This window comes from Phaenicophaeus curvirostris, chromosome 2, assembly GCF_032191515.1.
Source record: "Phaenicophaeus curvirostris isolate KB17595 chromosome 2, BPBGC_Pcur_1.0, whole genome shotgun sequence".
Taxonomy (NCBI): domain Eukaryota; kingdom Metazoa; phylum Chordata; class Aves; order Cuculiformes; family Cuculidae; genus Phaenicophaeus; species Phaenicophaeus curvirostris.
Window position 1 is genome coordinate 118020449 of NC_091393.1, and position 27824 is coordinate 118048272.

The 27824-nt window shown below is 55.9% G+C and overlaps 2 protein-coding genes across 2 annotated transcripts; one reads left to right on the top strand and one right to left on the bottom strand.

The window, feature by feature from the left end:
• Nucleotides 1-1369: 1369 nt before the first annotated feature.
• Nucleotides 1370-20515, top strand: ADCY3 (adenylate cyclase 3). The gene is given in 20 exon segments (XM_069850613.1): nt 1370-3231; nt 8019-8168; nt 11840-11970; nt 12418-12529; nt 12861-12988; nt 13194-13352; nt 13427-13589; nt 13672-13830; nt 13966-14108; nt 14191-14352; nt 14433-14520; nt 14624-14740; nt 14961-15217; nt 15219-15381; nt 15808-15966; nt 16896-17042; nt 17161-17274; nt 17346-17472; nt 18733-18857; nt 19647-20515. Coding segments are annotated over 20 exon segments (3462 nt in total). The 5' UTR covers nt 1370-2556; the 3' UTR covers nt 19830-20515.
• A 1742-nt stretch (nt 20516-22257) lies between these two features.
• CENPO (centromere protein O) lies at nt 22258-27463 on the bottom strand. The gene is made up of 6 exons (XM_069850574.1): nt 27306-27463; nt 26684-26853; nt 25879-25990; nt 24777-25036; nt 23798-23969; nt 22258-23098 (listed from the first exon to the last, which is right to left on the bottom strand). The coding sequence occupies exons 1-6, from the start codon at nt 27385-27387 to the stop codon at nt 22974-22976; spliced, it is 921 nt and encodes a 306-aa protein (XP_069706675.1). The 5' UTR covers nt 27388-27463; the 3' UTR covers nt 22258-22973.
• Between the last annotated feature and the right edge of the window lie 361 nt (nt 27464-27824).

The following is a 27824-nucleotide window of genomic DNA, read 5'->3' on the forward strand; positions in this document are numbered from 1 at the left end:
AGGCTGTAGGAGACACGTGGGTCCCTATGGGGTGCAGCCCCTGGGGTCCACGAGCTGCTGGGGAGTGAGGAATGAGGATGAGGATGGGCTGGGAGGGAAAAGCTGTGGATGTGATCTTCTTGGACTTCAGTAAAGCCTTTGACACAGTTTCTCACAGCATTCTGCTTAGGAAACTGTAACCTCTGGGCTGGCCAGGCGCACACTCTACTGGGTGGAAAACTGGTTGGCTGGCCGGGCCCAGAGAGTGGTGGGAAATGGTGTGAAATCCAGCTGGAGGCCAGTGACAAGTGGGGTTCCCCAGGGCTCAGTGCTGGGTCCAGCCCTGTTCAATGTCTTTATCAATGACCTGGATGAAGGCATCGAGTGCACCCTTAGCAAGTTTGCGGACGACACTAAGCTGGGTGGAAGTGTGGATCTGCTGGAGGGTAGGGAGGCTCCAAAGGGATCTGGACAGGCTGGACCGCTGGGCTGAGACCAATGGCATGAGGTTTAACAAGGCCAAATGCCGGGTCCTGCACTTGGGGCACAACAACCCTGAGCAGCTACAGACTAGGAAAAGTCGGTGTAGAAAGCTGCCTGGGGGAGAAGGACTTGGGGATGTTGGTTGACAGCGACTGACCATGAGCCAGCAGTGGCCCAGGTGGCCAAGAAGGCCAATGGCATCTTGGCTTGGATCAGAAACGGCGTGACCAGCAGGTCCAGGGAGTTCTTCTCCCTCTGTACTCAGCACTGGTGAGACCGCTCCTCGAATCCTGTGTTCAGTTCTGGGCCCCTCACCACAAGAAGGATGTTGAGGCTCTGGAGCGAGTCCAGAGAAGAGCAACGAAACTGATGAGGGGGCTGGAGAACAGGCCTTATGAGGAGCGGCTGAGAGAGCTGGGGGTGTTTAGCCTGGAGAAGAGGAGGCTGAGGGGAGACCTCATTGCTCTCTATAACTACCTGAAAGGAGGTTGTGGAGAGGAGGGAGCTGGGCTCTTCTCCCAAGTGACAGGGGACAGGACAAGAAGGAATGGGCTCAAGCTCCACCAGGGGAGATTTAGGCTTGACATCAGGAAAAATTCTTTCATGGAAAGGGTCATTGGGCACTGGAACAGGCTGCCCAGGGAGGTGGTTGAGTCACCTTCCCTGGAGGTGTTTAAGGGACGGGTGGGTGAGGCGCTGAGGGACATGGTTTAGTGATTGGTGGGAATGGTTGGACTTGATGATCCGGTGGGTCTTTTCCAACCTAGTGATTCTGTGATTCCATGAAAGCAGCTCTGAGATGGAGGGAGAGCCACGAGTGGGGACACCTCCCCCCCCTTTCCCCATCCCCAGCCGGCACCGAGAGGGTTAGTCGGGGCGGGGACGCCCCGGGACGCCCGGGGACCGGCCCCTCGGGCGGTGGGTACCCGCCCCAGCCCCGGGGAAGCCCTGCCCGCTCTTCCCCCTCCATCCCGAGCAGCCCCCTCGCCCCCCGGCCCCGCAGCCACCGAGGGGACAGCGGGGCCGGGCGGCTCCGGGCGGGGGATGCTGGCGGCTGCCCAGCGCATCGCATCGCTCCGGCTTCCAGGGGCTCCGCCGCATCGCTCCGGCTCCCCGAGCTTCACCACATCCCTCCCGCATCCCAAGCTCCATCGCATCGCTCCGTCTCCTCGGCGTTTCACTGCATCCCTCCTGTTTCCTGGGAGTTAAGAGCATCCCTCCTGCTTCTCGGGGTTCCACCGCATCCCTCCTGCTTCCCGGGGCTCCACCGCATCCCTCCTGCTTCCCGGGGTTCCACCGCATCCCTCCTGCTTCCCGGGGTTCCACCGCACCCCTCTCGCTTTCCGGGGTTCCACCGCATCCCTTCTGCTTCCCGGGGCTCCACCGCATCCCTTCTGCTTCCCGGGGTTCCACCGCATCCCTCCTGCTTCCCGGGGCTCCACCGCATCCCTCCTGCTTCCCGGGGCTCCACCGCATCCCTCCTGCTTCCCGGGGCTCCACCGCATCCCTTCTGCTTCCCGGGGCTCCACCGCATCCCTCTCGCTTCCCAGGCTTCATGACATCCCTCCCACTTCCCGGGGCTCCACCGCATCCCTCCTGCTTCCCGGGGCTTCACCGCATCTCTCCTGCTTCCCGGGCTCCATCGCATCCCTCTTGCTCCACAGCAGCCCCTTCGTCATCCATCCTCACGGGTCAAAACCTCTAGGAAAGGGGCAAAACCAAGAGATCGCCCCCCGAAGCGTCTGCCCTCGAAGGAGGGGCAGGGAGGCATCGCGACATCTTTCTGCTCCGCGACGCTTCGGTTGCAACCTGGCAGTGCGCAAGGGCTGGGGAGAGAGCTGGCAGGGAGCTGGGGAGAGAGCTGGCTCAGCTCTGGCCTCCCAGTGCCACACCGACGGTTAGTCGGGATTATCCCACTTTTCCTCCTCTGGCCGCTCCTCGGCACGCAGCAGGATTCGGGGATACGGCTGCAGGAGAAGCAGAAAGGCCTCGCAGCTCAGCAACCGGTGAGACAGGGATGCTGCGGGTGATGCTCCGGTGAGCAGCGGGGCACCGCGGTGTTTCAGCAGGGCTGGAACGGGCAAAGGCGCCGCCATGCCCAGGAACAGGGCATTTTCGGAGCCCGAGTGCTCCGCCGAGTACTCCGCCGACTACTCGGTGAGCTTGCCGTCGGACCCCGAGCACGGCGTGGGGCGGACGCACGAGGTGACAGTGCGCAGCTCAGGACCCTGCCTCTGCCTGCCCCGCTTCATGCGCCTCACCTTTGCTCCCGAGTCCCTGGAGAACCTCTACCAGACCTATTTCCGACGCCAACGCCACGAGACCCTCCTGGTCCTGGTGGTCTTTGCCGCCCTCTTCGACTGCTACGTCCTCGTCATGTGCGCTATGGTCTACACCGCTGACAAGCTGGCCCCGCTACTAGCCGCCGTGGCCGGGCTGGTTGCCCACGTGCTGCTCTTCATCCTCTGCAAGTACAGGTTGCTCCCCGAGCGGGTGGCCCGCAGGTTCCTGCCCTACGTCCTCTGGGTCCTTATCTTGGCCCAGATCTTCTGCTACCTGGGTCTCAACTTCTCGCACTCGCCCGAGGCCAGTGACACGGTGGGCTGGCAGGCTTTCTTCGTCTTCTCCTTCTTCATCACGCTGCCGCTGCGCTTGGCGCCCATCGTGCTCATCACCGCTGTCTCCTGTGGCGTCCACACGCTGGTGCTCGGTGTCACCGTCGCCCAGCAGCGCCAGGATGCCCTGGATGAGGACACATTGCTGAGACAGGTACGGGGATCCAAGGGTGTGTGGGGTCCCCTGGAGTGGCAGGGTGTGACGGGAAGATCAACCCCATTTGGTGTTTCCATAGGTTATCATGGGCTCCATCCCCATCCCTGTTCCCTGATCCCAAACCCAGGGTTGATCTGAGCAGATAGCGGTGTTTGCTGGGAGCTGGGGGGTCCTAAATACATATCCAGGGGTCAAGCCTCATGGGGAGTGGGATGCTGAGAGAGCAGGAGCACCCACCTGCGCAGGGGCACGTGGCCGGCAGGCACAGACCCACGCCCAGGAGCCACCCAGCATGGGTCGTGGTTAGGCTGTTGGGGAAACTGAGGCACGGCGGCCTGCAGGCTCCCCATCTGCCCCACCTGGCAGCGTTTCTTGTGCTGCTTTTCCCTTTGAATTGGAAAAAATGTCTAAAAATGTCCAAAAAAGGCCATTTTTAGGAGAAACGTGGCAGGAACCCAGCTTCCGGGCTCATAATCAGCCACTGGAGCTTTCCCAGGAGGAAAGAGCCAGGCAGACGCTCGGTCCCAGCTCGGTCCCTGGGCGGTGCCCGTCACCCAGCCCAGCCTAGAGCCTGGGGACGCTTTGGGGTGATTTTCTGCCCCAGGAAAGCGGGAGAAGCAGCGTCCCCAAGCCTGAATGTGACTCTAGGGCCAGGCCACCCATTCACGCACAAGGCAAAGGAGGAGGCGTGGGGGGAGAGCAGTCCTTGGCCCATTGAATCTTAATATTTCCTGAGAAATAGCCACCCGGAGCAGCTTGAGATTGATTTTATTCTCTAAATCAGTGGGTTTCATGGCCTGGCTAAGTCTCTTTCCTCCCATCGATGCCCTCACTGGCTGGCCATGCACCCATGAACCTGAGGAGCCTTTCCATGGCTGGGAAAATCCAGAGCTGGCAGGAGCTATGGAAATCCCGCTTGGAAGCATCAGCTCTGCCCCATGATGGCGTGGACTCCGTGGGAGGATGCTGTGGGAACTTGGGATGCTCTGGGTCAGGTCCTGGGAGACCTCTAGCTTCTCCCAGCCTAAATAGGAAGAGAGAAGGGGGGTTATTCATTTGATTTCCTGGGAATGCTGACGCCATGTTCCCACCAAGAGTTTGGAAAATGGATTTTCGGGCAGGGTTGTCGGAGCGTGCTGGGTTGACAGTGCGGGTGCCCTCCCAGCGATGCCTGGCTGGTGGGAGCAATCCCAGTGCAACAGTGGCTTTCCCAGGTTTCTCTCCCTATCCGGGATGCCAACGCTGCACGTGGCTGATCCAAAAGCCAAGGGAAGCTCTCGCTGCCACCAACCCTAGGATGCAGAAAGCGAGGGGCCATGTAGGCATCCCCCCCCGGCCGGCAGCAAGCATGCGCCGCTGCCACCGCGTTAATCATTGCCGTGGCACGGAGAGTCCAGGCTGGGAAAACCTTGGCAACACGGCATGCCTCAGCCTCTGCCTGCTGCAAAAGGAGGAACATTATGTCCAGAAATAAACATCATATGCTTTATTATTATAGCTGGTGGGGCGGCTCCCAGAGGGCACAGCTATTAATAGGATCGACTGGAGGATGTCGCTTACGCGGGGCCGGCGCAGCTCAGGGGGATTGATGAGAGATGCCGGCAGGTTCTGCCCCGCTGCTGGCCACCCAGGAGGAGCCTGAAGGATGAATTGTGTCAGAGAGTTGGGGTTCAGCAGCATTTGAGGCTGTGTGTGTCACGGTTGTGTGCAAACCAATTGTGAAGCATCCCCAAGCTTGGCTGAGGGCACATTTCCAGCTTGGATGGCCACAACCATGGTCTTGCCTGCAGGATATGGATGGGGCTGGATGAGGAAAGAAGGATAAGGCTTGGTCCATGCATACTCCTGCATCCCACCATGACCATGTCTGCAGGATATGGATGGGGCTGGATGAGGAAGGAGGAGTAAAGCTTGGTCCACGCACGTTCTTGCACGTCCTGCTCTTGCAGTCCTCACATTTCTGAGTGCAAATAAGAACTGGTGACCATGCGGGGAGTGGGGTCTCCTCCATGTCAGGGCTTTCCCTGTGGTGTTGGGGTACCAGGAGGTGTTTTGCTGCTCGAGGCAGATGGGCACAGGCTGGGGTAGGCTTTTGGGGCTGAGCATCCCTTGCACGGCTGCAGGATGCAACTGGAAGGTGCTCAGCGTGGGAGGTGACGGTGCGATTCAGTGCTGGGCGAGTAAATCCCTGGGGTTTCCAGTGGCTCTGATGTGCTGAGCTGTGCCGAGGTGCCCCATGCCCATCCAGCCTTGGTAAAGTGGCCCGTTGTCACGACAACCCAAGAGGCTGGTTAAAAATAGCAAGTTTGGGGGTTTCTTCTCCGTGCCCACCTCCAGGCATCTCCTCGCTTGCCATCAGAGGGCTTCCCAGGGATCCCCTGGCTGCAGCGCTGGGCTTGGCGCTGGGCACCAGCTGGGGGGCTCAGGGGCTCTTCCCTGCTCTTTGTGCTCATTCTCTCCCCCATCCTCTGAAAAGGTTTCCTTGCTGCAGATCATTTTCTCAATCCCCCAGAGCCAGGGCCCTGTGTTTATCGCTGCTCGTGGCATGTTTCATCCATACCTGTTTCCCCCTGCATGGAAGGCGCTGCCAGCTCCTCCCTGTCACCAAGTCCAGGCTGCTTGGGGCCCGATGCTGTCAGGTAGTAAAACCTCTAAGATGAGGAACCCCAGGACCAGGGTCAAATTAGAGTTTTCCTCCATCTGAGCTGGGCTATGGGATATCAGACCAAGGACGGGACAGGGTTGGTACCAGCAAGTTGGGGATCAGGAGAAGGATCACTGCACTCTTTCTCAGGGTGTGCAGGGACAGGATGAGGGGAATGGTTTGAAGTTGAAAGAGCAGAGATTGAGATGGGATCTTAGGAAGAAATGTTTTTCTATGAGGGTGATGAGGCCCTGGTCCAGGTTGCCCAGAGAAGTGGTGGCTGCCCCATCCCTGGAGGTGTTCAAGGCCAGGTTGGATGGGGCTTGGAGCAACCTGATCCAGTGGGAGGTGTTGGAACCTGATCCAGGGGAGTTGTAACTGGATGGGCTTTGAGGTCCCTTCCAACCCAACTATTTCATCATTCTATGATGCTGAGCACGTCAGCACAGCCCCGATGGAGACGAGCCCAGGGACAGTTCCATGCTCTTCCCGTGCCTCCTCCACACTGGCTGTGACGCAGTCCATGAAGTGGGAGGAAGTCTATGTGTCCCCATCACCCCTTCAGCATAGCTGGAGCCTGTTATCACATCCTGCTCCTCGCTCTTCTCCGTTCTAGACTAAACAAACCAAATTCTTTCAACTTTTCCTCATCGGTCATATTTTCCACAAAGTGATGTTTGCTTTTGTTTCCAAACCTGCTCTTTCCTATCCTGAGCTGCAGGGACACAGGGTCCGACCGGTGGGGTGGGATGGATCCAGCCCATGGGGACAGGACTCAATCTGGAGAAGAGGGTCCAGTCCATGGAGGGATGAGGTCCATTCTTTGATAAGTGTCCAGCCTAGGGATGGGACAGGTCCAGCCTTTGGGAACAGGTTGTGCCCACAGGGATGAGATCCAGCTGATGGGGACAGGGTCCATCCAGCCCAGGGATGGGACAGGTTCAGCCTTCAGGACAAAGCCACGAGCTTCGATGCTGTGCACCCCTGAAACCAGCCAACATCACCCTGGGGCGTCCATGTCCTGTAATTTTAGCCATCGAGAGGGACGTAGAGGGGCAGGAACATGAGTAAATCCAGAGTTTTAGGGTTTGGCCATGTTTTTATTAACTTTCTGTGCACAAAGGGTTATAATTCCCACGGCAGGGTTGAGGGAGCCCACTGAGAGCCACTTGGCTTCAGCAGCGCCGTGCTCGGCCCCTGCTGAGCTCCTGCCTTTTTCCAAAACATCTCTGCGAGTTTTAATGAAGCAGCGTCATTCCAGGGGGACCACGAGGTCTCCTGGCGTGCTCAGGGCATGATCCCCAGCTGGGATGAGCCACAGAGATGGTCCCCCTGGTGTCCAGTGAGTTAATGCTGGCTCCGTGTTTGATCCCCAGGGTGCATTTGATGTCCTTCTCCAGCAACTGAATGTTTTATCCTGCTCTCACAGATTAGGGTCTGCTGCCCAAACATGGACTTGTGGTGACACTGGTGTCACTCCCAGGGCACAGATGGGCTTCCCTGAGGCTCCACTCACCTCCATCTCCTGGAATCACAGAAACATTGAGGTTGTAAAAGTCCTCTAAGCTCATCCAGTCCAACCATCAGCCCAACCCCACGGTGCCTATTGAACCACGTCCTCAAGTGCCAAGGCCACAGGTTTTTTTAACCCCTCCAGCGATGGGGACTCCGCCACTGCCCTGGGCAGCCTCTGCAAGTGCTTGAGAACCCTTTCTGTGAAGTAATATTTCCCAATATCCAATTTGAACCCAGGCCTCTCAGCCACTCCCAGAACCCCTGGGCTCCAGACCCTTCCCCAGCTCCGTTCCCCTTCTCTGGATGCGCTCCAGCCCCTCAAGGTCATTCTTGGAGTGAGAAGTCCAAAACTGAACCCAGGATTCAAGGTGCAGCCTCACCAGCGCTGAGTGCAGGGGGACGATCCCTTCCCTGCTCCTGCTGGCCACCCCATGGCTGATCCAAGCCAGGATACTGTTGGCCTTCTTGGCCACCTGGGCCACTGCTGGCTCACGTTCAGCCACTGTCAACCAGCACCCTGAGGGCCTTTTCCTCTCGGCAGCTTTCCAGCCTCTCTTTCCCAAGCCTGGAGCGCTGTGTGGGGTTGTTGTGACTGATGTCCATCTCATTTTCTCTGTCCCCAAAGATCCTGTCCAATGTTGCCATCTACCTTTGTGCCATCACGGTGGGGACCATGTCTTACTACATGGCTGACCGCAAGCACCGCAAAGCCTTCCTTGAAGCACGCCAGTCCCTTGAGGTCAAGCTCAACCTGGAGGAGCAGAGCCAGCAGCAGGTAGGAACCACAACTGGGCAAAGGGACAGTATTTGCCTGCGGAAAAGCTGGGGAGGACCTCTTGATCAGGGAGTGCAGAGATAGGATGAGGGGAATGGTTTGAAGCTGCAAGAGGGGAGATTGAGATGAGATCTTAGGAAGAAATGTTTTCCTGTGAGGGTGGGGAGGCCCTGGCCCAGGTTGCCCAGAGCAGTGGTGGCTGCCCCATCCCTGGAGGTGTTCAAGGCCAGGTTGGATGGGGTTTGGAGTAACCTGATCCAGTGGGAGGTGTCCCTGCTCATGGCAGGGAAACCTGGATGGTCTTCTGACCCAAACCATTCCATGATTCTATGGGGACAAGGCAGGGGTCAGCAGTGGGTCACCAGTGTAGCTTGGTGCCACAGCTGCCTCGCATGGCTGGTGGCAATAGGGATAGGAGAAGAGCGATGAAGCTGGTGAGAGGGCTGGAGAACAAGTCTTACAAGAAGCGGCTGAAAGAACTGGGGTTGTTTAGCCTGGAGAAGAGGAGGCTGAGGGGAGACCTCATTGCTCTCTACAACTACCTGAAAGGAGGTTGTGGAGACGAGGGAGCTGGGCTCTTCTCCCAAGTGACAGGGGACAGGACAAGAGGGAATGGCCTCAAGCTCCATCAGGGGAGGTTTAGGCTGGACATCAGGAAAAAATTTTTCATGGGAAGGGTCATTGGGCACTGGAACAGGCTGCCCAGGGAGGTGGTTGAGTCACCTTCCCTGGAGGTGTTTTAAGGGATGGGTGGATGAGGTGCTGAGGGGCATGGTTTCGTGATTGATGGGAATGGTTGGACTCAATGATCTGGTGGGTCTCTTCCAACCTGGTGATTCTATGATTCTCCTCCAGCGGGCACGGAGCCCCATGCACACGGCTGTGCCGGCCCCGTTGTGTCGTGGCACAGTGAGAGGAGCGGGTCTCGTGGCACCAGCCACCATCTGGTGATCAGCTGGGCTAATTTTAGCACCTTATCTGGGGCCTCTCTCCCCATCTCTCCTCTCTCTTATCTGGTTGATCCGCTGCCAGCAATTTGCTCCCAATGGCAACAGGGGACACGTGGCCGGGCCACTGGTGTGCTCTTTGCTGCAGAACCTGCATGGATGCTTGGATGTCCAATACAGAGTTAGGTCCAGGGAGGGATTTAGGTGATGGGGGCAGTTCCTGGGGCTGGTGGATGCTCCAAGTGAGAATCCCTTGGGTGTACGGAGGGGTAGAGGAATGGACATGGAGATTGTTATCGCACGAGCTCGCTTTCCCTTCGAGAACTGAGCTAAAAATAGCCTGTGATCATGCAGAAAAGGCTGCTGGCATGTGGCTGAGTGACTCAGGGCAGGGGGATCGTGGGGTAGAGAGCAACGCTAGGGGCTAGGTCCATCCCTCCTCCCTCCAGGACATCAGCAGAGGTTGCAGAATTGAGGTTACCAGGAGCCAGGAGGGGCTGGCAAGGTCCCCACCGGCACTCCTTGGGGACGGGGACATGGTGCTGTTTCTCCAGCAACAGCTCCACCACAGCTGCGCACAGAAACATCCCCATCCCAGCGGAAAACCCACTTCGTTAACGAAATTACTTACATTTAGTGCAAATCCCCAGGCGCAGACTGGCAGATTTATCCCTTCTCCAGCTCTGGGGCTGCAGGGACAGCAGGGATAGGAATTTTTTAGCTTGGAGAAGAGGAGGCTGAGGGGAAACTTCATCTCTCTCTGTATCAGAAAGGAGAATGGATTGAGGTGGCTTCTGGTCTCTTCTCCCAAGTAACAGGTGAGAGGACAAGAAGAAATGGCCTCAAGTTGCAGCAGGGAAGGTTTAGATTGGATATCAGGAACAATTCCATCATGGAAAGAGTGGTGAAGCCCTGGCAGAGGCTGCCCAGGGCAGTGGTGGAGTCCCCATCCCTGGAGGGGTTCAAACTCCATGTAGACATGGGATTTGGGGAAATAGTTTAGTTGGCACAGTGGGGTTGGACTGGATGAGCTTAGAGGTCTTTTTCAACATTAATGATTCCATGATTCTCTGATTCTATGACAGCAACAGGCACAATGTCTCTAGGTGGGCTCAATCCTCCTGGGGGACCTCAGTCTGCTCCTACATGTGGATATAGAATATCCACCATGCTTTAAAATTGATAATTTCTCTCTAGGTCACACTAGCTGGGTCCACACACCCAGCTCCGACCTGGAATAACCTGGGGCAGCATACAGGGACCTTGGGGGACATCAGTACAGACCCTGAAGTCACTTCCACCTGTGTGTCCCAGGCTGATAAAACCTTGGCCAACTCAATTCTTGAGCTCCCAGAGTGGGGCTGGGCTCCATGTCAAGCCTGCAGAAGGAATTTGGGATGCCAAAGCTCATCAGCCAGTGTCTAAATAAGTGCTGGGTCTGTCCTTCCTTCCCATAACTCCAGGGACAGGGATGCCGGTGGCCACAGTGCCCCAAAACCGCCACCTCCCAACCTCCCCTGCCTGGCGTTTATTCCCATTTGTAAAAATATCGGTGAGAACCTGTAAAATAAAGGAGGAAAATGGTAAAAGCAGTGGTTGGCATCCCAGCAGGGGGAACCTGCCACCTATAGGTGCATCCCCCTCACCCGTGGGTTGAAGTTTGGGGCCATGGTGATGGCTCTCATCTCCCTGGAGTGTCCTGGGACATAGCACTCCCAGTTCATTCTCCCTGCCGGTAGAAAAAGCTTCATTTCACCCATGGCTTGGTCCACTTGGTCCTTCCCCTTGTGTGGCTGAGAGGTTGGGCAGAACCATAGAATCACTAGGTTGGAAAAGACCCATCAGATCATCGAGTCCAACCATTCCCATCAATCACTAAACCATGTCCCTCAGCACCTCATCTACCCGTCCCTTGAACCCCTCCAGGGAAGGTGACTCAACCCCCTCCCTGGGCAGCCTCTGCCAGTGCCCAATGACCCTTTCCATGAAAAATTTTTTCCTGATGTCCAGCCTGAGCCTCCCCTGGCAGAGCTTGAGGCCATTCCCTCTTGTCCTGTCCCCTGTCACTTGGGAGAAGAGCCCAGCTCCCTCGTCTCCACAACCTCCTTTCAGGTAGTTGTAGAGAGCAATGAGGTCTCCCCTCAGCCTCCTCTTCTCCAGGCTAAACACCCCCAGCTCTCTCAGCCGTTCCTCATAAGGCCTGTTCTCCAGCCCCCTCACCAGCTTCGTTGCTCTTCTCTGGACTCGCTCCAGAGCCTCAACATCCTTCTTGTGGTGAGGGGCCCAGAACTGAACACAGGATTCGAGGAGCGGTCTCACCAGTGCCGAGTACAGAGGGAGGATAACCTCCCTGGACCTGCTGGTCACGCCGTTTCTGATCCAAGCCAAGATGCCATTGGCCTTCTTGGCCACCTGGGCCACTGCTGGCTCATGTTCAGTCGCTGTCAACCAACACCCCCAGGTCCTTCCCCTCCAGACAGCTTTCCAGCCAGACTTCTCCCAGTCTATAGCACTGAATAGACCAGGCTGGGCTCTGGGATCCCTTAGGGATGGCCAAGTCCAAAGCAAGGGGCTGGAAGCTTGGGAATGTTGCTGTGCTGGCCTTTGTCCCTGTGGAGAGGGGCGTGCTTGGACCACACAGTGCATGAACCATGGAGTTGCACCATGTGTTGCTGTGCTTGGATTCACGTGGTGGTGAGCTCCCTTCCCTGCCTGGTCCCCCAGGAGCGGCTGATGCTCTCCATCCTGCCCAAGCATGTGGCTGACGAGATGCTGAAGGACATGAAGAAGGACCCGAGCCAGAAGGAGATGCAGCAGTTCAACACCATGTACATGTACCGCCACGAGAATGTCAGGTAGGGCTGGCTTTTCACTGTGTGACCCCCCTCCCATCCTCATAGGGGTGAAAAACCCCAATTCTGTTTGTAAAAAACTATATTTTGCAGTCCTGGATTGAAAATAGAGGGAGATTGTGGTGGTTTGCAGCAAGATGAAAGGTGATGGGGGTGGTCACCAGACACACAATGGTTTGAGGTCCTTGGCAGAGGCTGCCCAGGGCCGTGGTGAAGTCCCCATCCCTGGAGGGGTTCAAAATGCATGTGTCCAAGGCACTTGAGGACATGGTTTATTCGGCATGGTGGTGTTGGGCTGGTGTTGGCCTGGATGAGCTTAGAGGTCTTTTCCAACCTTAATGATTCCATTATTCTATGAAATCATGTCCCAGAGAAAAAAAAGAGAGCGAGGAAGTGGGGGATCCAAGCAGGGGACACTGGGGCTGAGCTGCTCACCTTTGCTCCTTGCAGCATCCTCTTCGCCGATATCGTGGGCTTCACCCAGCTCTCCTCGTCCTGCAGCGCCCAGGAGCTGGTGAAGCTCCTCAACGAGCTCTTCGCCCGCTTCGACAAACTGGCAGCTGTGAGTGTCCACCTTGATCCTGGCATGTAGTGAGTGGGGCAGGTCTCAGCCCTGGCATCCCACCCCAGAACCAGCCAAAATCTGCATCCTGGGGTGGGATGGAGAAGGATAAAACGTTCCTCTGGGATGCAGGAGATGCCTCCATCACAGCCGGGGTGCAGCCGGGCTCCCATCTGAGCCCTCAGGGGATGGAGGCTGGGAATGGAAAATCCAATTATTCTTTTCTCTGCTGGGTCAAGGTCAACGTGGGAGAGGGATGGGAGTGACGAGGGGGTTGGAGAGGTCCCAGCTGATGGGTGGAGGGCTGACACCGTGTTCCCCCTGTCCTCAGAAACATCACCAGCTGCGCATCAAGATCCTGGGCGACTGCTACTACTGCATCTGCGGGCTGCCGGAGTACCGGGAGGACCATGCCGTCTGCTCCATCATGATGGGGCTGGCCATGGTGGAGGCCATTTCGTAAGAGCTTTCTCCTTGGGGAGAGGGAGGACATTCACCTCCAAGGTGGGCAGGGTGTCCTGGTGGGCTGGGGTGCCACCTGGGACCTTTTGGGAGGGGTCCAACCTCTGCGAGATGCTTTGAAGTAAGGGGGGTGATAAGGATGGTGATGGTCTGGGGTGGGTTGAGTTTAGCTCTGGATCATCCCTGTTCTCCCTCTCACCAGCTATGTAAGGGAGAAGACCAAGACGGCGGTGGACATGCGGGTTGGGGTGCACAGCGGGACGGTGCTGGGGGGTGTGCTGGGCCAGAAGCGCTGGCAGTACGACGTGTGGTCCACCGACGTCACCGTGGCCAACAAGATGGAAGCGGGTGGCATCCCTGGGTGAGCATCTCCAGGGGGGGAAAAGGTGAGGGACAGCGTGTCCAGCACCCAAGGGTGACACCAAGTGCCGGCAGGCGGGTGCACATCTCCCAGAGCACCATGGATTGCCTGAAAGGCGAGTTCGAGGTGGAGCCGGGTGAAGGTGGATCACGCTGCGAGTACTTGAAGGAGAAGGGCATCGTCACCTACCTCATTGTGGTCCCGAAGCAGCCCCTGCGCAATGGCATCAATGGGGTGGTGAGTGGTGGTGGTGGCACAGCGAGACAGGGTGGGCGCCGTGGGGATGCCCCACCACCACCTACCACCTTCCACCCTGCAGAAACTGTCGCTGAGCTCATCTCATGGTGGCTCCCCACCTTTGGTCAACACCAAGGAGCGCAATGGCAGCCTCAGCCTGGCCTGCACCAGCCCCGAGGAACCTGAGGATCCTGACGCCAGGGTGAGGGGCACCCTGGAGAATGGGGAGGAGGATGGAGAGGTACAACTATGCGAAGCATCCACCTTCTGGCGGCTCAGCTGCACTGGTGGGGGGGTTGCTGATAGCCGCACTGGGGTGGCCAAACCCTCTTGGTGCCAGCGTGGTCCTGCTGATGTGTTGGTTGTGTTGATGTAGGCGGTGAACCCCTCCTTCCCCAACCCCCGGAGGCGGCTGCGGCTGCGGGACCTGGCGGAGCGGGTGATCGATGCCTCGCAGAACGAGCAGGAGCTCAACAAGCTTCTCAACGAAGCCTTGCTGGAGCGCGAGTCCATCCAGGCGTGAGTCACCCCAGCTGGTGGTTTGGCGTGGCTTGGCTGGTCCCCAGTGCCACCGGGTGGTGACGGGCAGTGTCATTGGCAGGCTGAAGGGGAAGAGCACCTTCCGGCTCTCCATGCGCTTCATTGACCCCGAAATGGAGACGCGCTACTCGGTGGAGAAGGAGAAGCAGAGCGGGGCCGCCTTCAGCTGCTCCTGTGTCGTCCTCTTCTTCACTGCCTTGGTGGAAATCTTCATTGACCCCTGGTACAGCGTGGTGGGGGTGGCCTCAAGCCACGCTTGGCCCCACCAGGCTTCAAACCCACCCTCTCTTGGCCTCTTGGCAGGTTGGTGGCCAACTACGTGACCTTTGCAGTGGGAGAGATCCTGCTGCTCATCCTCACCCTCTGCTCTCTGGCTGCTATCTTCCCCCGGGTGAGAGTGAGAAGGACTCGCCACTCATGGCGATGACGCATGGGGATGTCCCACCGCTGTGTCCTGTCTGGGTGAACACCTCCCCACCTTCTTCTCCCCACAGGTCTTCCCCAAAAAGCTTGTGGCCTTCTCGACTTGGATTGACAGGACCCGCTGGGCACGCAACACCTGGGCCATGGCTGCCATCGTCATCGTCACCATGGCTGATATTGTGGACATGGTGAGCCACGGGGGGCCTGTTCCAACCTCCGTCCAGGCAGCCCATAATTGCACATGAGTGGTTGGTAAAGCAGTTAGCAGGGCTGCACCATGGAGAGGGGTCTAGGTTGGGTGTCATCCTGCTCTGCAAAGCACCCTGCCCTTTTGGGTGCTCTCCACTCATGCAGAGGTGCACCCTGTCCTCTCAACCCACTCCTCACCATGTCCTTGTTCCCCCCCAGCTCAGCTGCTGGCCGGACCATGGTGGGATGGGCAACGGGACGGTGGGGCCACCACCGTGGCCAGGTGGCTGCAGGGAGCAGCCCAGGTACTACAGCTACATCGCTCTGCTGGCCCTGGTGGCCACCATCATGCTGGTGCAGGTCAGCCACATGGTCAAGCTGACCCTCATGGTGCTGATCACCGGTGCTGCCGGTGCTGTCAACATCTACGCCTGGGAGCACATCTTTGATCAGTACGACCGCCGCCGCGGCCAGCAAAGCACGTAAGGGGTGGCAGGGGGGTGGGGACGGGGTGGGGGGCATGGCCATGCCCACTACCCACCCACACCTTGCCACCAGGTCCTCGCTGGTCCCCTCCAAGTACTCCATGACGGCAATGATCTTTGTTGTGATGCTCAGCTTCTACTACTTCTCTCGCCACGTGAGTGACTCCCCGTCACCTTGGGAAGGTCCCCTCCTCTCTGCGTCTTCATCCTCAGCCCCTGCCCTTGTTTCTTGCAAACTCTGAAGAAGAAGGATTTGTCCCCAGCTGTGGGCAACAGCATCAGTTCTTCTCCAAGGAAGCCCACCCTTTCTCTCCAGAACTGCAACGATGTGGAGACCCCTCATGGTTAGGGGTGGGAGGCAACATGGGGGTCCTAAGGCCCATGCCTACCCCACAAGGGTCCCATTTGCACCTCAGAACAGGTCTCATGTCCCCATTTAGGGCTTCATCTTGTCCCAGAGCCATACGGAAAGCTGTCCTCCAGCACAGGCTGGCCTCACAGTGTCCAGGAGGCTCCCAGTGTTGTAGGTGACCCACTGATGGGTGACAACTGGAGATGCAGCCATATCCCCCAACCCACAGGTGGAGAAGCTGGCCAGGACCCTCTTCCTCTGGAAGATTGATGTCCATGATCAGAAAGAGCGAGTCTATGAGATGCGGCGCTGGAATGAGGCCCTCGTTGCCAACATGCTGCCTGATCACGTGGCCCGGCATTTCCTGGGCTCCAAGAAGCGGGATGAGGTGAGGAGAACCCAGGAAGAGGGTATTTGCCCCCCATTTTGGGACAGGATGGAAGCTCCAGCTCCAGAGGCTCTGGCATAGGCTCTGGCTGAGCATCTTGGGTTGGAAGAAGATGATGTCTTGGCCGTACAAGGTGGGGGTTCAGAGCACCCTCATTTTTTCATATATGCCAAGGAAAGAGGGCTTCACAGGAGGCAGAAAGCTGCCTGGGGGAGAAGGACCTGGGGGTGTTGGTTGACAGTGACTGACCATGAGCCAGCAGTGGCCCAGGTGGCCAAGAAGGCCAATGGCATCTTGGCTTGGATCAGAAACGGCGTGACCAGCAGGTCCAGGGAGGTTCTTCTCCCTCTGTACTCGGCACTGGTGAGACCGCTCCTCGAATCCTGTGTTCAGTTCTGGGCCCCTCACCACAAGAAGGATGTTGAGGCTCTGGAGTGAGTCCAGAGAAGAGCAATGAAGCTGGTGAGGGGGCTGGAGAACAGGCCTTATGAGGAACGGCTGAGAGAGCTGGGGGTGTTTAGCCTGGAGAAGAGGAGGCTGAGGGGAGACCTCATTGCTCTTTACAACTACCTGAAAGGAGGTTGTGGAGAGGAGGGAGCTGGGCTCTTCTCCCAAGTGACAGGGGACAGGACGAGAGGGAATGGCCTCAAGCTCCACCAGGGGAGGTTTAGGCTGGACATCAGGAAAAAAATTTTCATGGAAAGGGTCACTGGGCACTGGCAGAGGCTGCCCAGGGAGGGGGTTGAGTCACCTTCCCTGGAGGTGTTTAAGGGACGGGTGGATGAGGAGCTGAGGGACATGGTTTAGTGATTGATGGACTTGATGATCTGGTGGGTCTTTTCCAACCTGGTGATTCTGTGATTGGGACATACTGGTGTCATGCATAGACAAGTCTCTGGCTCACGGCCACCATCCCATCCCATCCCCAGGAGCTGTACAGCCAGTCCTATGATGAGATTGGAGTCATGTTTGCCTCCCTCCCCAATTTCGCCGACTTCTACACAGAGGAGAGCATCAACAACGGGGGCATTGAGTGCTTGCGGTTCCTCAATGAGATCATCTCTGACTTTGACGCGGTGAGTCGGGATGGAGCAAGGATATTGTGGGGTTTGGCCAGACCTTCCCTTCCCATCTTGGGGCATAAGGACCTGCCATGCTCATGGAGTGCCTGAGGGTCTTGTCTCCATGGCTCAGCTCCTGGATGAACCCCAATTCCGGTGCATCACCAAAATCAAAACCATTGGCAGCACCTACATGGCTGCTTCCGGAGTGACTCCCGATGCCAATGCCAATGGCTACAGCGCCAAGGTGAGGGATCCTTGTGGTGGTGGGACAGGGGGCAAGGTGGGGTCAAGCCTGAACCTCAGCTCTCCTTGTAGAAGGAGACCCTCTCAGATAAGGAGCGCTGGCAGCACTTGGCGGACCTGGCCGACTTTGCCTTAGCCATGAAGGTGACGCTGATGAACATCAACTACCAGTCCTTCAACAACTTCATGCTCCGCATAGGCAAGTCAGGGAGTGTGGGACAGGGTCTGTACCGCCATCCCCTCTCCTTCCTTCCCCAGCAGCGGTGGGACACGGGGCCGCAGGTGTAGTGGGGCTGTGAGTGGACATCAAACTGGTTGGCTGGCCGGGCCGGAGTGGTGCTAAATGGAGTTAACTCCAGCTGGAGGCCAGTTACAAGTGGTGTCCCCAGGGCTCAGTGCTGGGTCCAGCCCTGTTCAATGTCTTTATCAATGACCTGGATGAAGGCATCGAGTGCACCCTTAGCAAGTTTCCAGACAATACTAAGCTGGGAGGAAGTGTTGATCTGCTGGAGGGCAGGGAGGCTCCGAAGGGATCTGAACAGGCTGGACCGCTGGGCTGAGACCAGTGGGATGAGGTTTAACAAGGCCAAATGCCGGGTCCTGCACTTGGGGCACAACAACCCTGAGCAGCTACAGACTAGGAGAAGTCTGTCTAGAAAGCTGCCTGGAGGAGAGGGACCTGGGGGTGTTGGTTGACAGCGACTGACCATGAGCCAGCAGTGGCCCAGGTGGCCAAGAAGGCCAATGGCATCTTGGCTTGGATCAGAAACGGCGTGACCAGCAGGTCCAGGGAGGTTCTTCTCCCTCTGTACTCGGCACTGGTGAGACCGCTCCTCAAATCCTGTGTTCAGTTCTGGGCCCCTCACCACAAGAAGGATGTTGAGGCTCTGGAGCGAGTCCAGAGAAGAGCAACGAAGCTGGTGAAAGGGCTGGAGAGCAGGTCTTACGAGGATCGGCTGAGAGAGCTGGGGGTGTTTAGCCTGGAGAAGAGGAGGCTGAGGGGAGACCTCATCGCTCTCTACAACTACCTGAAAGGAGGTTGTGGAGAGGAGGGAGCTGGCCTCTTCTCCCAAGTGCCAGGGGACAGGACAAGAGTGAATGGCCTCAAGCTCCACCAGGGGAGGTTTAGGCTGGATATCAGGAAAGAAATCTTTCATGGAAAGGGTCATTGGGCACTGGAACAGGCTGCCCAGGGAGGTGGTTGAGTCACCTTCCCTGGAGGTGTTTAAGGGACAGGTGGATGAGGTGCTGAGGGACATGGTTTAGTGATTGATGGGAATGGTTGGACTCGATGACCCAGTAGGTCTTTTCCAACCTGGTGATTCTATGATTCTATGATTCATTGGCCCAAGCTCCTCCCAGGACAAGTGGGGTTGTCCCTGCCGACTCTCCTGCAGACAAAGATGTCCCATCCACATCCCAAGGCATGGAAATGACACCCACTCCCTGTCTTCCACAGGCATGAACAAGGGGGCTGTGCTGGCAGGTGTCATCGGTGCCCGCAAGCCACACTATGACATCTGGGGCAACACGGTGAATGTAGCCAGCAGGATGGAGTCTACTGGTGTGATGGGGAACATACAGGTGAGGTGATGAGGGCAGAGATGACCCAGGAGGGGCTTCAGCCCTCAAAACATCCCAGGCCTTGAGTGGGAGGAGGAAAGTGCTACCAGGAGTACATGAGAAGGTTGGGGCTGGCTGCGGGGCTCCTTCAAGCTGGGAGTGAGGCAAGGTGGTGTTCACAGGAGGGCATTCCAAGACAATAGTCTGGAAGTCCTGGGAGTCTGGACTCCTTCTTTCAGTTCTGGAATCCTCAGCGCAGGAAGGACATAGATCTGGAGGACATAGATCTGGAGGCCACGAAGATGATCCGAGGGCTGGAGCACATCCTGTACAAGGGAAGGCTGAGAGAGTTGGGTTTGTTCAGCCTGGAGAAAAGAAGGCTGTGGGGAGAACTTAAAGCAGATTCCAGTATGGAAAGGGGCTCCAGGAAATGTGGGGTGGAGGGGCTCTTGATCAGAGAGTGCAGGGACAGGACGAAAAGGAATGGTTTTAAGCCAAAAGAGGGGAGATTGAGATGAAATCTTAGGGAAAAACTTTTTACTGTGAGGGAGGTGAGGCAGTGGCCCAGGTTACTCAGAGAATCCATGGCTTCCCCATCCCTGGAGGTGTTGAAGGCCAGGTTGGATGGTGCTTTGGACAACCGGATCCACTAGGGGGTGGAACTGGATGGGTTTAAAGTCCCTTCCAGCCCAAACCGTTCTGATTGAGGCTTCGGGGTAGTTCTGTTGTCTAAGCGACACGTGGGGTTCCCTGCTCTCCATGTCATGTCCAGGCAAGGACCTCTCAGTTTCCCAAAACATTCACTCGCAGGTGGTGGAGGAGACTCACCTCATCCTGAAGGAGTACGGCTTCCGCTTCGTGCGCCGGGGAGCCATCTACGTCAAGGGCAAAGGGGAGCTGCTCACCTTCTTCCTCAAAGGCCGGGAGAAACAGGGCTCCTTCATCAACGGCTCCTCGGTCACCCTGCCCCATCAGGTGGTGGACAGCTTGTGAGAGGCTGGCGTCCGCCTGCCACCATGGCCACTGCCTCCTGGCATGGAGCGGGGCGGCTCGGGAGGGACCGGCACCCACTGCCAGGGACACCCATCCCACCATGGTCCGGATTGGAAACCAAACTCCAGAAACCAACCCCCTTCGCACGACCCTTTCTGAGCCCCTGCTGGAGGTTTCTGGTGGGGGAAGTTCGCTCTGTGGTCAAGCAGGAGGAGACACAGGGATGCTTCACTGGGCTCCTCCGGCTGTTCACGCTCGCGTGCAAGCACACACAAGCTCACAAGCCCTGGCAGGCACGGAGCTGGGAACACACGCTGCCTTTCCCTGATGTCCCGGGCTTCGCCAGAGCGGACAGCACGACGTTGAAGCAGCAACACGGGCCTCAGCACGAGGAGATACAAACTCAGGGCTGGATGAGAAGACACCACCGTCTCTCCTGCGTGCTGGGAGCGGTAGCTACAAACCAGGAGCATCCGGATGTTCGCTGTTAGTTCGTACCGAGTTCATCCTCATCACCAACCGCTGTAGGTAGGAGATCGGGAAGACGGAGAGCGTGGCGTCGCCTTCGACTTGGGAAGAAAAAGGAGCCGATATCGTGTATTTCATATATATAAAGAGATATAAGATTGACATTTATATTTTTAACTGTGCCTGTTGCCTCCCTGCCAGCGCTCATCCGGATGCTGCTTCGCACACGCTGCTTGATGGCAAATCCGGGGAATGGGGTGAGGAGGGGAATGGTGTTAAATCCGAAGGACGGAGGCACCCACAGAGTGTAACTAAGCCGCTAGTTTCTGGAATAGAAGCAGTTGAATTTCAAAGCCTGATTCCACGCCTGCTTTGTTCAGGGGTTTTGGATACAGTGGGAAGGGCCTTTCCGAGAGGATTAGGGGTTTGGAAGGGCTTCCAAAGGGGAGGTTGGTGCCAGGGTTGAACCTTCCCACTGGTTGCGTACACTCCTCTCCCTTCACGGGGCTTGGCAGGGTCTCTCACCACTGGGAATGGTGGTAGGAATGATATGGGAGTTTAATCAGGTGGATCCACCTCCGAAGCCTGTGCTGCTCTGTCCCTGCACTGGCAGGACCTGGGGTGATGCTGGAGACAGTGAGAAACCTGCACCTGCCCTGCCAAATGCAGGGATACAAGCCCTTTAGTCATGGATGTCCCATTCCTGGGGGTGTTTGAGCAACCTGATCCAGTGGGAGGTGTCACCACCCATGGCAGGGGAGCTAGAACTGGATGGGCTTTAAGGTCCCTTCCAACCCAAAGCATTCTGTGATTCTATGAAGCCCAGAGGTGTTAAGGGTCCTCACAGCCTGGCCCTGCCTCCCTCCATCCCACACAAACAGGGATTGTGCCCAAGACCTGCGTCACACCTGGCTTTACCCCAGCAGTTCCCACAGATTTCTCCCTCAAGCCTTGCCCTCCACCCCACAGCCAGGTCAGGGAGTGATGGAAGAAGCGCCTCAACAGAAGGGTGCACAAGGCCGGTGCGGAGACTCACACACAAGCCTGTACTTGAACTGGACAGGCTGTAAGGTCCTTCCAACCCCAACCATGGTATGATTCTACGATTCAAAAGCCCAGGGAAGTGTGCAAACACTCAGCTCGTAAGCACCCCATGAGCTGCCAGCAATTCCAGAGCAGCTAGAGCTGCAAGCTGTCAGCCTTCCTCCATGAGGGGCTGGAATCATTGCTTGGAGCCACAACAAGCGACAGCGAGAGGGTATGTTCAAAAGATGTCTGGTTTGATCTGGACAAGGAGCTTGTGGCTTGGGCGGTTGTACTCTTTGCTGGGTAAAAACTTGGCTGGATGGCCGAGCCCAGAGAGCTGTGCTGAATGGAGCTGAATCCAGTGGTTGCTGGTCCCAAGCAGTGTCCTCAAGGCTCAGAGTTGGGGTAAGTCTTGTTTAACATCTTCATCCATGATCTGGATGAGGGGAACGAGCGCTCCCTCGCTCATTTTGCAGATGACACCAAGTTGGGTGGGAGTGTTGATCTGCTGGAGGGTGGGAAGGCTCTGCAGAAGGATCTGGACAGGCTGGAGCCATGGGCTGACACAATGGGATGGGGTTCAACGAGGCCAAGTGCCGAGTCCTGCACTTGGGACACAACAACCCCACATGGTGCTCCAGGCTTGGGGACGAGTGGCTGAAAAGCTGCCCAGAGGAAAAGGCCCTGGGGTGCTGGTCTCTTCCAGCCTTAGTGATTCCCTGATTCCTTTCGGACATGGTTTAGTTGGCACAGTGGTGTTGGTCTGTCAGTTGGACTGGATGAGCTTAGAGGTCTTTTCCAAATTCGATGAGTCCATGATTCTATGATCTAATCATTACAGAAACAATTATCGAGTACTTTCCCTGTGCCTTATCAGACGTGGGACTGGCATAAAAATGAGACAGGAGAAAATACTGACAGTTAAGCCAAGTTACATATGCATATATATCATCACTTAAACCCCATTCTATCCCAGCAAACCACACCAGAAGGAAAGGAAAACCTGAAGCAAATCAACAGAAGATTTATTTTTAAACCCATGACTTCAGCAACAGGGGAACTCATTAACAAGTCATTAACGAACTATTACAAACCAGCAGGTTTTTAAAGACCGAAGCACAAAGATCAGACAGAAGCAAAGCTGCCCCAGGCCTGATAGGGAGGAAACAGCTGGTATGGGATTTCCTGGAAGGTCCTGTGCTCCAGCTTGGAGAGGGAACAGAACCCACACGAGGGCAGGGGACGCTGCCAGTAATAACTAAACCTCAGCTGTGTCCCTCAACGCCTGACACAACGTCTTTTCCTGGCTGCAGTGAGCAGGGTACAAGGTTTCCTGCTTGCTCTCCTCTTTTCAAGGCGCATTGAATAAGCACACAGAGCTGATCCATAGGGAATTGCCCCCAAAGCACAGCGATCCTGAAGATTTTATAGTTTCTAATTCCAACTGTGAGAAGTTTCCTGCAAGCATGGAGTTCCGCAGCATTGACAGCGCTGAGGAATGGTTACCTGCAATGGCCGAAAAGCCTCGGGAAAGCATCGCTGTCGAGATTCAAAGTGGGCCAGTCACTCCTTGAAGATCCATGGAAAACATTTGCATTCGGAGACGATTTCTCACAGATGGGAGGTGTGTTCTCAAGGAGAGCCAGTGCCTTATGCTGCTCCCTCCGCGCTTTCCGCAGCGCTGCTGAAGGAGCGGAAGGCTTTGTGCAGGGCCATGCGGCGAAACAGGTCTGAGTGAGCTGCAGCCATCTCTGCTAGAGATGCGGAAGAGTCCGCTGCAAGACAGAAGTGGGTGGATCAGTGTGGAAGGGAACACCATGTAGCCAGCATAAAATTAATTCCTTCCTTTCTCCTGTCCCTTTGCACTCTTGCACTTTCCCTCACTACACAAAGATTTTTTGTGAGGGTTATGAGAGTGAGGCTTATGAGAATTCCATCATGGAAAGAGTGGTGAAGCTCTGGCAGAGGCTGCCCAGGGCACTGGTGGAGTCCCCATCCCTGGAGGGATTTAAAAGCTGTGTGGATGTGGTGCTTGAGAGCAGGGTTTAGTGGTAGGGTTGGCAGTGTGAGGTTAGAGGTTGGACATTATGATCTTAAAGGTCTTTTCCAACCTAAAGGATTCTGTGATTCTGTACCAGAGCTTGCCCTCGGGGTAACTGCACCTTGGGAGCAAACTCAAGCGATCCAAGCTTGCACTCACACTTTTCTTTTATCAGCCATACTGAAATTCCTTATCTCCAGCCACCTACTCTGGCCAGTGCTGCAGAAGACCTGCGCTCTTGCACTAGGGACAAGTTACAACTGCTTCAAGACCCAGCACTGATGGCACACAAACCTTTATCTTCTACAGAAATAGGACAGCTTGCTCCCTCCTGTCCCCAGACTGAACTGGAAAGAACCTCCATCGACCTGCAGAAGCATGGAATGTTCTGCCCACCCCACAGCCCCAGATGGACCCTGCACCATCCACTCACGTGAGCAGGAAACAACAGCTTCAGTGGGGAGGCTGCGGCAGAGATCTCCGTAGAGCAGCCTTGCCGTAAGGGAAAAGTTCTTGCCTTTACTTGACACGTTGTATTTAAAGACCAGCAAGTTACACAAGGAGTTTCTCTGCAAGGGTCCTTCTATCTGTTCCGGAAACTGTTCCTGCAGGGATGAAGATGTGAGAGCTGAGAAGGGAATGGCCAGCAGGAGCAGAGGAGGGATTGTCCCCCTGCACTCGGCAGTGGTGAGGCTGCACCTCAAATCCTGGGTTCAGTTTTGGGCCCCTCGCTCCAAGAAGGACCTTGAGGGGCTGGAGCACGTCTGGAGAAGGGGAACAGAGCGGGGGAAGGGGCTGGAGCCCAGGGGTTACGGGAGCGGCTGGGGGACCTGGAGCTGCTTAGAGTGGAGGAGGCTGAGGGGAGACCTCATCGCTGTCTGCAGTTGGAGTGAGGTGGATGCTGGGCTCTTCTCCTAAGTAACTAGGGATAGGATGAGAGGAAATGGCCTCAATTTGTGACAAGGGAGGTTTAGATTGGATATTGGGAACAATTTCTCTACTGAGAGACTGGTGAAGCCCTGTCAGAGGCTGCCCAGGGCAGTGGTGGAGTCCCCATCCCTGCAGAGGTTCAAAAGCCATGTGGCCGTGGCACTTGGGGACATGATTTAGTCAGCACAGTGGGGCTGGGCTGGTGGTTGGACTGGATGAGCTTAAAGGTCCTCTCCAACCTCAACGATTCCATGATTCTATTCTACAACCTATGCATTTAGCAGTAAACTTTAAATGAGCAAGACATTCAACTCTGTGATCCTTGAGGAAACGGGCAACTGAATTCATAGTCACATGCTAACGTGTATCTGAAAACCAGAACTGCAAGTGCTCTACGTAGAGAAACACCAAGATTCTCTAAGGAGACTCAGAACACTGAAGGGAAAAGGTGAGGTGAGCAGCGCTGCTGCAGCCGCTGGTACCTGTAACTGGTCTGCCTGGAACCTCCTCCCCATGTAGGCGTTCAGGTGGTCCAACAGGACAGACAGGAAGCGCCTGATGTCCGTCTGCAGGTACTTCTTGGCAATCTGCTCCAGGGGGATGAAGACAGGGATGGAGTGGCGGTAAATCTGCACTTCTGGTTTGGTGAGCAGGTCCAGGTAGTAGGAATCCAAGTAAGTGCCCTCGTAAGCCGTGCTGATGCAGAAACATACTCCTCGCTTGGTCAGCTTCCCACTGATCCCTTGGGTCCAGAGAAAGGGATTATTCAGCGCTACTTGACCTCGTCACTGCAAGGTAGCTTTGGGGCTGTATCCTGTTACCATGCCAGCTCAGGGAGCTCCCTCGGAGGAATCCAGGGAGACCTTAGAGCAGCCTTCCAGGACTTAAAGGGGCTCCAGGAAAGCTGGGGAGGGGCTCTTCATCAGGGAGTGCAGGGATAGGACAAGGGGGAACGGTTTGAAGCTGAAAGAGGGGAGATTTGGATGAGAACTTAGGAGGAAATGTTTTCCTGTGAGGGTGGGGAGGCCCTGGCCCAGGTTGCCCAGAGACATGGTGGTTGTCCCATCCCTGGAGGTGTTCAAGGCCAGGTTGGATGAGTAACCTGATCAGGAGGTGTCCCTGTGCACGACAGGGGTTGGAACTGGATGGGCTTTCTACAATTCTATGATTAAAGACTTCCAGAAGTTTATGCATGTAAAACACAGCAAAATGAAACAGTCAGGAGGAGGTGACAAGAGGGTTCTGACCCCACAAGCCTGCTTGGAAGACCCAGCCCACTGGATATAAAACTGCCTAATTCCTGAGGATTTCATTCCTAAGGTAGTTACATGTTTTCCAAAATCTAGACCTTCATTTAAATGATACAATTCAGTAAATAATAGTTTGGGGTACATCCCAAAGGCCTGTAGGAGGCAGGGAATGACATAGTTATGGCTCCTCTAGCATTTGCAGACTGTAAAGTCTCCAAGAACATCAGCAGAAATGTTAATAAGGAAATGACACTTCACATGAGGCTCATCTTCCATTATGTGGCACCCCAGGAATGCAGCCGTTGGCAGGATGTAGGGAACTTTAAGACCTTACCTGTGAGGTAAAAGATCTGCAGCATGGCCTTAACGTTTTTTATCTTCCACTCAAGAACTGTCTGAGCGCTGGGCTGTGCTGCCTCCGACGTGACTCCTTCTTTCCCAAGTTGCTACAAAAGCCAGAGAAGAAGAGAGGTCAGCAATTGCCGATGGGAATGCATCACCCGCAGGGAACACTGCAAGGCTATGGGGAAATCATAACCCGTCTCCAAGAAAAGTGAGATGGCATTTCAAGCAGAAGGGAATCATAGAATCATAGAATAACCAGGTTGGAAGAGACCCACCGGATCATCGAGTACAATCATAGAATGGTCTGGGTTCAGAGGGACCTTAAAGGCCATCAAGTTCCAACCCCCTGCCATGGGCAGGGACACCTCCCTCTGGATCAGGTTGCTCCAAGCCCCATCCAACCTGGCCTTCAACACCTCCAGGGATGGGGCAGCCACCACTTCTCTGGACAACCTGGGCCAGGGCCTCACAGCAAAATATTTCTTCCTAAGAATTCATCTCAATCTCCCCTCTTTCAGCTTCAAACCATTCCCCCTCCTCCAATCCCTGCAGTCTCTGATAGAGCAGGGAGAAAGGAAGCAGAAGAGGGGAGAAAAACTCAAGAAAAGGGTTCAGAAATGGCCACAGAATCTCCAACCAAGTAGACTTCACAGTCATGGACTATATGGTACTGGAAATAGGGCAAACCTGGACTTAAAAGGGGAAACAAATCCAATAGTTGGCTCTACATGAATAACCTCAGTAAATCCATCCCAGCGCCCTCCAGCAGATCTTGGCAGCAAGCCCTTCCTCACCCCCTTTTCCTGCAGTTCCACTTTAGCCCGGAGCTCATCTCTCTGGAGTCTCAGCTCCTGCACTCTCTTTTTCAGCATGGCCAGCTTCTCCTCCTGCTGTTCCATTTCCTCCTGCTTCACGGCTGCCTTATGAGCTTGTGCTTCCAGCATTTCCAGGTAAGCAAACAATCCTGCAAGGAAAAGCAGGATCCATTTCAAAATCCAGGCTGCGACGATTAACGATCTGCACCGTGGTGCCCAAAACCAAGCAGGCCTTCTGCAGACACACAAATAAACCACACACAATGATTTCCCAAAGTGTCAGAGGGAGAAAAACATCTGGAGAAAGGTTTTGGGGAATTTTAAACAGTGAAGCCAAGTGCCAGCCGACCCTAACACCACGGTGAGCAAGCAGCAGACACACCAATCCCAATCCCAAGAGAGCTGCAGTTCCCAGTTTTAGTTCTATACTGGCACGCAGAGCAGCAAAGTGACTTCTCTGAAACTCCCACACCCCAAATTGGCTGTGGGTGACTCAAGACACGACCAATGAGGGGATCAGTTGTGGCATTTTGGGGTTTGCTCCTACTGGAGGACACCTTTCATGCACAGCTGTCTGCACCCTGTGCCCTGGATAACTCACCATCTGCTGAACGTGCTTTCCCATCTTCCATCATCCCTCGCTGCTCTCCTGCGGGCGCTAATGCTCCCTGGCCAGGCTCCATCCCTGCAGGAACAACAGGACAGCGAGAACTATTCCTCGGAGCGATCTTCCTCTTCCTCCTGCTGCCACAACAGGACTCTGAGAAGCACCGAGGTCTGGTCCAGCACCACGCACGGATGATCCCACGGGCAGATGGCTGAAATGACACGTTATAAACCACCAGTCACTACAAGTCACTGCTTCCCAACAGCCCAACATGGAAAACCCCCGGGAGTGCCAGAATGGGTAGGATTCACCGGTCTCTGCCAGCAGGATGGGCCTGGAGAGCCACTACAACCCCGGGGACAAAAAAGGTGACTGGGATGATGCCAAAAATACCGGTAAATAAACTCTCTTAAGACTCGTTTTGGAGTTTTAGAAATCAGGCAGCCTTTATTAGGCCTGAGCACCATGAGGGAGCGATCCCCATCCATTGGATGCAGCAAGACAAGAGCTGGG